Source organism: Hemitrygon akajei, chromosome 24 (genome assembly GCF_048418815.1).
Source record: "Hemitrygon akajei chromosome 24, sHemAka1.3, whole genome shotgun sequence".
In the NCBI taxonomy this organism is placed as follows: Eukaryota; Metazoa; Chordata; class Chondrichthyes; order Myliobatiformes; family Dasyatidae; genus Hemitrygon; species Hemitrygon akajei.
Window position 1 is genome coordinate 52,909,210 of NC_133147.1, and position 12,033 is coordinate 52,921,242.

Here is a 12,033-nt window from a genome sequence, read left to right on the forward strand (position 1 = left end):
ACGTTTTTCAGGACCACGGTGTTACTTGACACGGTACAAAAAACTAGTCTGAACTACGTAATAAAAAAACACAACACAGAGAAAGATACACTAGACTACAGACCTACACTGGGTGGATAAAGTGCACAAAACAGTGCAGGAATTACAATAAATAATAAACAGGGCAGTAGAGCAAGGTGTCAGTCCGGGCTTCGGGTATTGAGGAGTCTGATAGCTTGGGGGAAGAAACTGTTACGTAGTCTGGTCGTGAGAGCCCGAATGCTTTGGTGCCTTTTCCCAGATGGCAGGAGGGAGAAGAGATTGTATGAGGGGTGTGTGGGGTCCTTCATAATGCTGTTTGCTGTTAGCGTGTAGTGTAAATGTCCGTGATGGCGGGAAGAGAGAACCTGATGATCTTCTCAGCTGACCTCACTATCTGCTGCAGGGTCTTGCGATCCGAGATGGTGCAATTTCCGAACCAGGCAGTGATGCAGCTGCTCAGGATGCTCTCAATACAACCCCTGTAGAATGTGATGAGGATGGGGGGGTGGGGGTGGGAGATGGACTTTCCTCAGCCTTCGCAGAAAGTAGAGACGCTGCTGGGCTTTCTTTGCTACGGAGCTGGTGTTGAGGGACCAGGTGAGATTCTCCGTCAGGTGAACACCAAGAAATTTGGTTCTTTTTGCGATCTCTACAGAGGAGCTGTTGATGCTCAGCGGGGAGTGGTCGCTCCGTGCCCTCCTGAAGTCAACAACCATCTCTTTTGCTTTGTTCACATTCACAGACAGGTAGTTGGCTCTGCACCAGTCTATTAGCCGCTGTACCTCCTTTCTGTAAGCTGACTCGTCGTTCTTGCTGATGAGACCCACCACGGTCGTGTCATCGGCGAACTTGATGATGTGGTTCGAGCTGTGTGTTGCAGCACAGTCGTGGGTCAGCAGAGTGAACAGCAGTGGACAGAGCACACAGCCCTGGGGAGCCCCCGTGCTCAGTGTGATGGTGTTGGAGATGCTGCTCCCGATCCGGACTGACTGAGGTCTCCCAGTCAGGAAGTCTAGGATCCAGTTGCAGAGGGAGGCGTTCAGGTCCCGTAGGCTCAGCTTTCCAATCAGTTTCTGAGGGATGATTGTGTTGAATGCTGAACTGAAGTCTATGAACAGCATCCGAACGTATGTGTCTTTTTTGTCCAGGTGGGTTAGGGCCAGGTGGAGGATGGTGGCAATGGCGTCATCTGTTGAGCAGTTGGGACGGTACGCAAACTGCAGGGGGTCCAGTGAGGGGGGCAACAGGGTCTTGGTATGCCTCATAACGAGCCTCTCAAAACACTTCATGATTATGGATGTAAGTGCAATGGGACGGTAGTCATTTAGGCAGGACACTGAAGACTTCTTCGGCATGGGGACGATGGTGGCGGCCTTGAAGCACGTTGGAACGGTGGCGCTGCTCAGGGAGATGTTGAAGATGTCAGTGAGAACATCTGCTTGCTGGTCTGCACATCCTCTGAACACTCTACCAGGGATGTTGTCTGGTCCAGCAGCCTTCCGTGGGTTGACCCTGCACAGGGTTCTTCTCACGTCAGCCACGGAGAGACACATCACCTGGTCATTTGTAGGAGGGTTGGACTTTCTCGCTGCCACGTCATTTTCCACCTCAAACCGGGCGTAGAAGTTATTCAGCGCATTTGGGAGGGAGGCATCACCTGCATAGTCAGGTGATGTTGTCTTGAGGCATTTTAAAAAAAGGATCTAGTGATTTCCCAGTGTATACGATGAATAAACTCTCCTCGGGCTTCCAGCCGGGTACAGGAATTGATTTTAACTGATGTTTTGATTGCAAACTCTGGATGAAGTCAGGCGTTTAACTTTGCAGGATGAAAAGATCAGGGAAAGTATCCAGTAAATGGCAGGAATGTAAGGAGCGCTGATGCACAATAGGAGGATGTTGGGGTCAAGTTCACAGCTCCCTGAAAGTGGTCACACGAGTAGATAGACTGATAACAGAGAACAGTAGAGCACAGGAATGGGCCATTCGGCCCACAATGTTGTGCTGAAGCAGCTAAATCAAACCCTTCCAAATAAACTAATCCCTTTTACCTTCTCCATGTCTATATCCCTCTCTCTCCTCACATCCACGTGCTTATCCAAACGTTTCTTAAAAGCCTCTAATGCATTTGCCACGACCACCATAACAGGCAGCACATTCCAGGCATCAACTACTCCCTGAGTAAAAAACTTACCCCTCACATCCCCTTTGAACCTACCCCCTCTCACTTTCAATGCATGCCCTCTGGTAGACATTTCTACCCTGGGAAAAAGATACTCCCTGTCTATTCTATCTATGAGTCTCCTATGAGTCATTCTATCTATGACACTCCACCCCACCACCCTAGGATCTATGGAAATAGATCAGCAGGGATCTGATGGAGGTGGCAGGAGTGGGGGCAAAAGTCACGGCGCGATAGAGCTGTCGTGTCTGGTCATCATGGCAATCAGGAAACTGGGCCCAGGAGGCAGTGAACCAACTTGACCTAAACTCGTGCAGAGGGTCCTTTGGGCCGGGGCAGGTTTTTTTGATCGGACGCTCTCTGGTGACTGCGGGGAAATATTCAGGTAGTTGCTCAGGGGTTGAACAGATCACTTGAAAATAGGTGGTGGGGGACAGGGGTCAATTGTTGGCTTTCAGCCGAGGATTTTGGTTCACTAGGCATTGAACGATAGGCCTTGTAGGATTGGGACAATGGTAGGCAGAGCGCTGGCGGGGTGGGGGAACGGGTGCTATAATGGTGGGAGGTGACACAGGGCAAGATGGAGTAAGGGGTATCAATGGCAGGACAGAGCAAGGAGCCAGCAATGGCGGGACATAGAGGGAGAGCCCTCACACACTGGCATCTGTACTGGAGATGGTCTTGATGCGAGTCTTGCAAGCTGTCTCCGTCCGCTCCTCAGCAAAGGCCAAACGGAGCGAGGTGGACAGGGAACGCTGGAAAACCTGGCGGAAGTCATGGCCGGCAAAGACATAGAGGATGGGGTTCAGGGCACTGTTTGAAGAAGGCTAGGCCCACGGAGAAGCTATCCCAGACCCAGGCGGCCGGATGTTTGGAGAAAGCCTGAGCTAGGCCGCAGATGTTGTATGGGAGCCAGCAGAGGAAAAAGGCGGCAACTACAACTGCAATGAGGCGGACAGGCTTCCTGGTCTTGCTGGACTTGGCGAACTTGCCCCTCTGCAGCTTCTGGCCGATCAGGAGGTAGCAGAATGTCATGATGAGGAAGGGCAAGATGAATGCAAAGAGGGCCCGTGTCACCTCCACCACCTCCCTGGTCCGGTCTCCAAAATAAGTCCCGGTGTAGTTCAAGGTGCAGTAACTCAAGCCGAACTCAGAGTCTATGTACATCTTCCGTGTCAGCAGAGTGGGCAGGCTCATGAGGAAGGCGAGGCCCCAGGCCGCAAGGCAGGCCGCACGCACCCAAGGCGGGGACCGGTGAGTCTGGGACCAAACGGGCCTAGTGACTGACAGGCAGCGGTCGATGCTGATCATGGTCAATAGGAAAACACTGGCGTACATGTTCAGGACGATGGCAGAGGGAATGAGCTTACAGAGGACATTGTCTGTAGGCCAGGAGTTTCCCAGGGCAATGTTAGCCATCTGGAAGGGGAGGCTGAGGCAGTAGGTCAGGTCTGCCACAGCCAGGTTCAGGAACCACACCGTGTTGACGCTCCGCTTCATCTTGAAGCCTGTCACCCAGATGACGGCCCCGTTGCCAGGGACACCCAACAGGAAAGTGAGTGCGTAGACAAAGATGGACAAGATGGCGGATGTTGGCAGTTGGGTCCCAGAATCCTCAGGAAAGTTCTCATAGGAGTAGTTTCCAAAGGAAGTCATGTTGTAGAAGTAATTATCTCCATAATACCTCATGCTGAGCCTGGAGGGGAAGATATTGTGGAGGTGAGAGAGGTTGGGAATGGAGGGAAGGGACAAAAAGAGGAAAGTAGAGAGGTGGGTGAGGGAAAGAGGAAGCAGGGAGAGATAGGGATGGAAAAGAGGGAAGATGGGGTCAAAAGGAGAGGTGCGAGAAAGAAGAGAGGTAGGTGAAGATGATAGAGGAAGAAACTGGAGTGAAGGGAGAAAGGGAGGGGGAGGGAATGAACAACAGAGGAGGAACTGAAACTGGTGGATGAGGAGGTGCAAAGGGAAGAGAAATGGATGGATAAGTGGAGGATGCTGGGTGCTGAAAGGCGGAAGGACGGGCAGAGGAGATTGGGAAGGGAAGACTGGTGAAGATTGGTTGAAGATGACCAAGCGGGGGTGAAGAATAAGGACAGGCGAGAGAAGGGAAGAGGAGAGAAATGGGAGAGGGAGTAGACAAGGTGAGAGAAGGAGGGGAGGGTTAAGAGAATCAGGGAAGAGGGAAGGGGAGGGGAAGAGGGAAGGAGAGGAGGAAGAGGGAAGGGTAGGAGATGGGGGATGGGGAGGGGAACATGAAGGAGAGAATGATGAGGAATGGGGAGGGTGAAGGAGAGGGAATGAGGAGCAGGAAGAAAGAAGGGGAGGAGGGGAAGGGAAGAGGAGGAAAAATATAAGGAGAAAGGGGAGGGGATGGGTGGACGAGAGGAAGGGGTGGAGGAGAAAGGGGAGGGAAGGAGAAGGAGGTGGGAAGGGGAGGGAAGGAGGAGGAGGTGGAAAGGGGAGGGTGGGGAGGAAGAGGGAAAGTGTAAGAAGGAGCAGGGAGGGTAAGAAGGAAGAAGAAGAAGGAGGGAATGAGGAGAGGGAAGGAGAGGATGAGGAAGGAAGAGGAAGAGGAGGAGCAGGAGGGAAGGGGAGGAGGAGAAAAGTGGAGGAGGAAAGGGAAGGAGGAGGAGAAGAGGACGGATGGGGAGGAGGAGGAGGAGGAGGAGGAGGAAAGGTGGAACCATTGCGTCGGAGACGGAGAGGTGAAGGGAAGGAGGGAGGGGGTAGAAATGGTGTGTGGGGAAGGGAGGTTGCAGAACGTGGCAGGGACAAGCAAAGAGAAAGGGGGACGGAGGAAGTGAGGTGGTGGGGGGAGGGTTGAATGCAGGAACGGTGGAAAGAATAAGGAGGGAAAGAGGGGAAGGTGAGTGGCAAAGGGTGGAGGGGGCGGGGGAAGAGATGGAGAGGAGGGAAGAACAAGAAAGGGTGGGGTGAAGTTTTGAAGGGGTTGGAAAGGAGAGGGGCCTGAGTGGGGAGAGGAGGGTTGGAGGGAAATGAGAGAGAGGATGGAAGTCACAACCATCTCCCCACTCACAGCCCCTCCTGCACCACGGTGCTCACTCCTCACCAGCCCTCACACACCGCATTGGTTCTCCTCCCTGACAGCCCCTCCAGCCCCACAGCAGAGACGGGAAATGGACGGGGAAGGGGAAGAAAGTGGCCTTCAGTGTGACACTCCCTCCTCACCTCCTCACCCTCAGCACGGCACTCCCTCCTCACCGAAATGAACGCAGTGTACTCCACCATCCTCACCTCCCCCACACCACCCCACCCTCTCCCTCCCCACCATTAATCATCCACTGCCGGCCCCTAGGGACCCCAGCTCCGGCATTCCTTCCTGGGCCCCCACCGACTCACCTTGGAGCCTGCTCTCCCTCTCGATGAAGTTCAGCCTCCCCGGAATCTCTGACTCACTCCGTCCCCCCGGGCAGCTCGGGAGAGTTGGACTCAGATCCCAAACTGCTGCGACCACAGCGACCAATCCTGAAGATGAACTGTGCAGAAACGAACGGAAGGGCTGTCCGCAGCCCCGGTAGAGCAGGGAAGGGAGAATAGGACGCTGGTCCGGGAGCAGTCCGGAGAGTGGAGCGGGTCCCGTCTGACGCTGAAAAACACATCAGCATGATTTTATCACTTTTTAAAATCTCTGGTTTAGCAGCTCAGTTCCTCAAACTGAATCAGATGGGGACGGCAAAGCGTTGAAGAGAAACCACAGGAGTTCCTGAAAGAGAGAAAAAGGGGTAAACATCCCATCACACACGCCTATTGTCAGACACAGAGTGAAACTCCCCCCACACCGTCCCATCACACACTCCCTGGGTCAGACACAGAGTGAAGCTCCCTCCACACCGTCCCATCACACACTCCCGGGGTCAGACACAGAGTGAAGCTCCCTCCACACCGTCCCATCACACACGCCCATTGTCAGACACAGAGTGAAGCTCCCTCCACACCGTCCCATCACACACTCCCGGGGTCAGACACAGAGTGAAGCTCCCTCCACACCGTCCCATCACACACTCCCGGGGTCAGACACAGAGTGAAGCTCCCTCCACACCGTCCCATCACACACTCCCGGAGTCAGACACAGAGTGAAGCTCCCCCCCACACCGTCCCATCACACACTCCCGGGGTCAGACACAGAGTGAAGCTCCCTCCACACCGTCCCATCACACACTCCCGGAGTCAGACACAGAGTGAAGCTCCCCCCCACACCGTCCCATCACACACTCCCGGAGTCAGACACAGAGTGAAGCTCCCCCCCACACCGTCCCATCACACACTCCCGGGGTCAGACACAGAGTGAAGCTCCCTCCACACCGTCCCATCACACACTCCCGGGGTCAGACACAGAGTGAAGCTCCCTCCACACCATCCCATCACACACTCCCGGGGTCCGACACAGAGTGAAGCTCCCTCCACACCGTCCCATCACACACTCCCGGGGTCAGACACAGAGTGAAGCTCCCTCCACCTCTTGCCACCTACAGCAGGAGTTCCTCTGCTCCCAGAGGGACAGAACTCTTTCCCAACAACCAGTCCTTGTGCACAGCCTCTTCTCCCAACGGTGGACCCCAGCTCAGTCAAACAGGCAACATCTCGTGACTGATGATTGTCAATATCTACCACACCACCGACCCCCCTCCCACCCCACCCAATGACTTAATCTTCCCGCTCCACACCGGGACTGCGGGATCAGACATGTAGAGGGAAATTCACTCTGTGTCTGACCCCGAGAGTGTGTGATGGGACGGTGTGGAGGGAGTTTCACTCTGTGTCTGACCCCGGGAGTGTGTGATGGGACGGTGTGGAGAGAGCTTCACTCTGTGTCTGACCCCGGGAGTTTGTGATGGGACTGGGTGTAGGTAGTTTCACTCTGTGTCTGACCCCGGGAGTGTGTGATGGGACGATGTGGAGGGAGATTCACTGTGTGTCTGACCCTGGGAGTGTGTGATGGGACGGTGTGGAGGGAGCTTCACTCTGTGTCTGACCCCGGGAGTGTGTGATGGGACGGTGTGGAGGGAGCTTCAGCCTGTGTCTGACCCCGGGAATGTGTGATGTGACGGTGTGGAGGGAGTTTCACTCTGTGTCTGACCCCGGGAGTGTGTGATGGGACGGTGTGGAGGGAGCTTCAGCCTGTGTCTGACCCCGGGAATGTGTGATGTGACGGTGTGGAGGGAGTTTCACTCTGTGTCTGACCCCGGGAGTGTGTGATGGGACGGTGTGGAGGGAGCTTCAGCCTGTGTCTGACCCCGGGAATGTGTGATGTGACGGTGTGGAGGGAGTTTCACTCTGTGTCTGACCCCGGGAGTGTATGATGGGACAGTGTGGAGGGAGTGTGTGATGGGACGGTGTGGAGGGAGCTTCACTCTGTGTCTGACCCCGGGAGTCTGTGATGGGACGGTGTGGAGGGAGATTCACTCTGTGTCTGACCCCGGGAGTGTGTGATGGGATGTTTACCCCTTTTTCTCTCATTCAGGAACTCCTGTGGTTTCTCTTCAACGCTTTGCCGTCCGTATCTGATTCAGTTTGAGAAACTGAGCTAATAAACCAGAGATTTAAAAAAGTGATAAAATCATGCTGATGTGTTTTTCAGCCTCAGACGGGACCCGCTCCACTCTCCGGACTGCTCCCGGACCAGCGTCCTATTCTCCCTTCCCTGCTCTACCGGGGCTGCGGACAGCCCTTCCGTTCGTTTCTGCACAGTTCATCTTCAGGATTGGTTGCTGTGGTCGCAGCAGTTTGGGATCTGAGTCCAACTCTCCCGAGCTGCCCGGGGGGACGGAGTGAGCCAGAGATTCCGGGGAGGCTGAACTTCATCGAGAGGGAGAGCAGGCTCCAAGGTGAGTCGGTGGGGGCCCAGGAAGGAATGCCGGAGCTGGGGTCCCTAGGGGCCGGCAGTGGATGATGAATGGTGGGGAGGGAGAGGGTGGGGTGGTGTGGGGGAGGTGAGGATGGTGGAGCGCACTGCGTTCATTTCGGTGAGGAGGGAGTGCCGTGCTGAGGGTGAGGAGGTGAGGAGGGAGTGTCACACTGAAGGCCACTTTCTTCCCCTTCCCCGTCCATTTCCCGTCTCTGCTGTGGGGCTGGAGGGGCTGTCAGGGAGGAGAACCAATGCGGTGTGTGAGGGCTGGTGAGGAGTGAGCACCGTGGTGCAGGAGAGGCAGAGAGGGGGGAGATGGTTGTGACCTCCATCCTCTCTCTCTTATCCAACCAGCCCTCCTCTCTCCATCTAGGCCCCTCTCCTTCCCACCCCCTTCACCCCTCCCTTTCTTGTTCTTCCCTCCTCTCCATCTCTTCCCTCCTCTCCATCTCTTCCCCTGCCCCCTCCACCCTTTGCCACTCACCTTCCCCTCTTTCCCTCCTTATTCTTTCCACCGTTCCTGCCTTCAACCCTCCCCCCACTTCACCTCACATCCTCCGTCCCCCTTTCTCTTTGCTTGTCCCTGCCACGTACTGCAACCTCCCTTCCCCACACCCCATTTCTACCCCCTCCCTCCTTCCCTTCACCCTTCCGTCTCCTCGCAATGTTTCCACCTTTCCTCCTCCTCCTTCTCCCCATCCCTCCTCCTCTTCCTTCCTCATCTGCCCCTTCCTTCTCCTCATTCCCCTCCCTCTTCCTCCCTCTTACCAACCCTCCTCCACCCTTTCCCTCTTCCTCCCACACCCTCCCCTTCCCACCTCCTTCTCCTCCCCTCCCCTTCCCACCTCCTCCTACTCTCCCCTTTCTCCTCCACCCCTTCCTCTCATGTTCAGCCATCCCCTCCCCTTTCTCCTCTTACTTTTCCTCCTCTTCCCTTCCCCTGCTCCCCTCTTTCTTCCTGCTCCTCATTCCCTCTCCTTCACCCTCCCCATTCCTCAACCTTCTCTCCTTCATGTTCCCCCTCCCCATTCCTGATCCCCTCCCCTTGCCTCTTCCTCCTCTCCCCTCTTCCCCCTCCCCTTCACTCTTCCCATCCCCTTCCCTCTTCACCGTTTCTCTTAAGACTCCGTCTTCCCCTTCCCTCCCCTCCTCCTCTCACCTTGTCTACTCCCTCTCCCATTTCTCTCCTCTTCCCTTCTCTCTACCTGTCCTTATTCTTCAGCCCCGGTTATCTTCAACCAATCTTCACCTGTCCTCCCTTCCCTGTCTCATCTGACCCGCCTTTCAGCACCCAGCATCCTCCCCTTACCCATCCATTTCTCTTCCCTTCGCACCTCCTCATCCCCCAGTTTCAGTTCCTCCTCTGTTGTTCACTCCCTCCCCCTCCCTTTCTCCCTTCACTCCGGTTTCTTCCTCTATCATCTTCACCTATGTCTCCTCTCCCACGCTCCTCTCCTTTTGACCCAATCTTCCCTCTTTTCCCTCCCTATCTCTCCCTGCTTCCTCTTTCCCTCACCCACCTCTCTACTTTGCTCTTTTTGTCCCTTCCTTCCATTCCCAACTTCTCTCACCTCCACAATATCTTCCCCTCCAGGCTCAGCATGATGTATTATGGAGATGATTACTTCTACAACATGTCTTCCTTTGGAAACTACTCTGATGAGAGCATTCCTGAGGATTCTGGGACCCAACTGCCAACTTGTCCATCTTTGTCTACGCACTCACTTTCCTGTTGGGCGTCCCTGGCAACGGGGCCGTCATCTGGGTGACAGGCTTCAAGATGAAGTGGAGCGTCAACACGGTGTGGTTCCTGAACCTGGCTGTGGCAGACCTGACCTACTGCCTCAGCCTCCCCTTCCAGATGGCTAACGTTGCCCTGGGAAACTCCTGGCCTACAGACAACGTCCTCTGTAAGCTCATTCCCTCTGCCATCATCCTCAACATGTACGCCAGCGTCTTCCTATTGACCATGATCAGCATCGATCGCTGCCTGGCTGTCACTAGGCCCGTTTGGTCCCAGACTCACCGGTCCCTGGCTAGGGTGCGTGCGGCCTGCCTTGCGGCCTGGGGCCTCGCCTTCCTCATGAGCCTGCCCACTCTGCTGACACGGAAGATGTACATAGTCTCTGAGTTCGGCTTGAGTTACTGCACCTTGAACTACACCGGGACTTATTTCGGAGACCGGACCAGGGAGGTGGTGGAGGTGACACGGGCCCTCTTTGCCTTCATCTTCCCCTTCCTCATCATGGCATTCTGCTACCTCCTGATCGGCCAGAAGCTGCAGAGGGGCAAGTTCGCCAAGTCCAGCAAGACCAGGAAGCCTGTCCGCCTCATTGCAGTTGTAGTTGCCGCCTTTTTCCTCTGCTGGCTCCCATACCACATCTGCGGCCTAGCTCAGGCTTTCTCCAAACATCCGGCCGCCTGGGTCTGGGATAGCTTATCCGTGGGCCTAGCCTCCCTCAACAGCGCCCTGAACCCCATCCTCTATGTCTTTGCCGGCCGTGAGTTCCGCCAGGTTTTCCGGCGTTCCCTGTGCAACTCGCTCCGATTGGCCTTTGCTGAGGAGCGGACGGAGTCAGCTTGCAAGACTCGCATCAAGACCATCTCCAGTATAGATGCCAGTGTGTGAGGGCTCTCCCTCTACGTCCCGCCAATGCTGGCTCCTCACTCCATCCTGCCATTGATACCCCTTACTCCATCTTGCCCTGTGTCACCTCCCACCATTATAGCACCCGTTCCCCTCCGCCAGCGCTCTGCCTACCATTGTCCCAATCCTACAAGGCCTATCGTTCAAGGCCTGGTGAACGAAAATCCTCGGCTGAAAGCCAACCTCTGACCCCTGCCCCGCCCAACTATTTTCCTGTGATCTTTTCAACCTCTGAGCAACTAACTGAATATTTCCCCGCAGTCGCCAGATAGCATCCGATCAAAAAAAAACTTGCCCCAGCTCAAAGGACCTTCTGCGTGAGTTCAGACCAAGTTGGTTCACTGCCTCCGGGGCCCAGCTTCCTCATTTCCATGGCGACCAAACACGACAGTTCTATCGCGCTGTGACTTTTGTCCCCATGCCTGCCACCTCCGTCAGATCCCCCCTCAGCCTGCCCCACTCTAGGGAGAACAGACACTGCCTCTCTGGTCTCTCCTCGTAACCAAAACACTCCATCCCAGGCAACGTCCTGGGGAATCTCCTCTGCACCCTCTCCAGTGCAGTCACCTCCTTCCTGTAGTGTGGAGACCAGAACTGGACACTGTACTCCAGCTGTGGGTTGGACAAAGTTTCGGGACAGGACCCTTCACCAGGACTGTTTATTCATTAAAAATAAAATCATGAAATAAAGTTATTAATAAAATGAGTAAAAGATATGTTTATTCATCTGTGGAAATGAATAAACATGACTGCTTATCTATTTCCATAGATCCTAGGCTGGTGGGTTGGAGATACATCTCTACTAAAGGAGATGTAAGGTGCCCCTTTCCTCCACCAGCCTGCAGGTCACCCTTGGGCAAGTTGTAGACCCTCCAATCAGGGTCACGTGAAACCGTGGGAGCAGGTGGTGGGTGGTCATATGATCTGTATGGGGAGGGTGGATCAAACTGGATCGTCTTCTCCGGGGTTGAGGGGAGACCTGCTGGAAGTTTATAAAATCATGGGGGCATGGATGGGATGGACAGTGACAATCAGTTTCTCCTCCCGCCCCCGGGAAGAGGGCTTCCTTTCAGGGGGAGAGGAAGGAAAGTTTAAAGGAGACGTGCTGGGTGCCAGAAGTGGGCTGCCATGGGTGGAGGTGGTAGTGGAAGCACCGGCCTGTTTAATTAATGAATTTATTGAGTTACAGCGCAGATTAGACTCTTCCAGTCCTTCGAGCCACACCGCCCAGCAATCGCCTGATCTAAACCTGCCTAATCCCAGGATAGTTTATAATAGCCAATTACCCTACCAAACGGTATGTCTTTGGACTGTGGG

At 54.9% G+C, this 12,033-nt stretch overlaps 1 protein-coding gene and 1 pseudogene across 1 annotated transcript; one reads left to right on the forward strand and one right to left on the reverse strand.

Annotated features, from left to right (window-relative positions):
• Nucleotides 1-2,853: 2,853 nt before the first annotated feature.
• LOC140715734 (C3a anaphylatoxin chemotactic receptor-like) lies at nt 2,854-3,892 on the reverse strand (annotated as a pseudogene).
• A 5,933-nt stretch (nt 3,893-9,825) lies between these two features.
• Nucleotides 9,826-10,698, forward strand: LOC140715735 (C3a anaphylatoxin chemotactic receptor-like). The gene has a single exon (XM_073028105.1). It carries the CDS (start codon nt 9,850-9,852, stop codon nt 10,696-10,698), a length of 849 nt encoding a protein of 282 aa, XP_072884206.1. The 5' UTR covers nt 9,826-9,849.
• The last annotated feature ends 1,335 nt before the right edge of the window (nt 10,699-12,033 follow it).

Coding starts and splice junctions, on each gene's coding strand:
- LOC140715735 (XM_073028105.1), top strand. CDS start 9,850: ATGAAGTGGAGCGTCAACACGGTGTGGTTCCTGAACCTGGCTGTGGCA.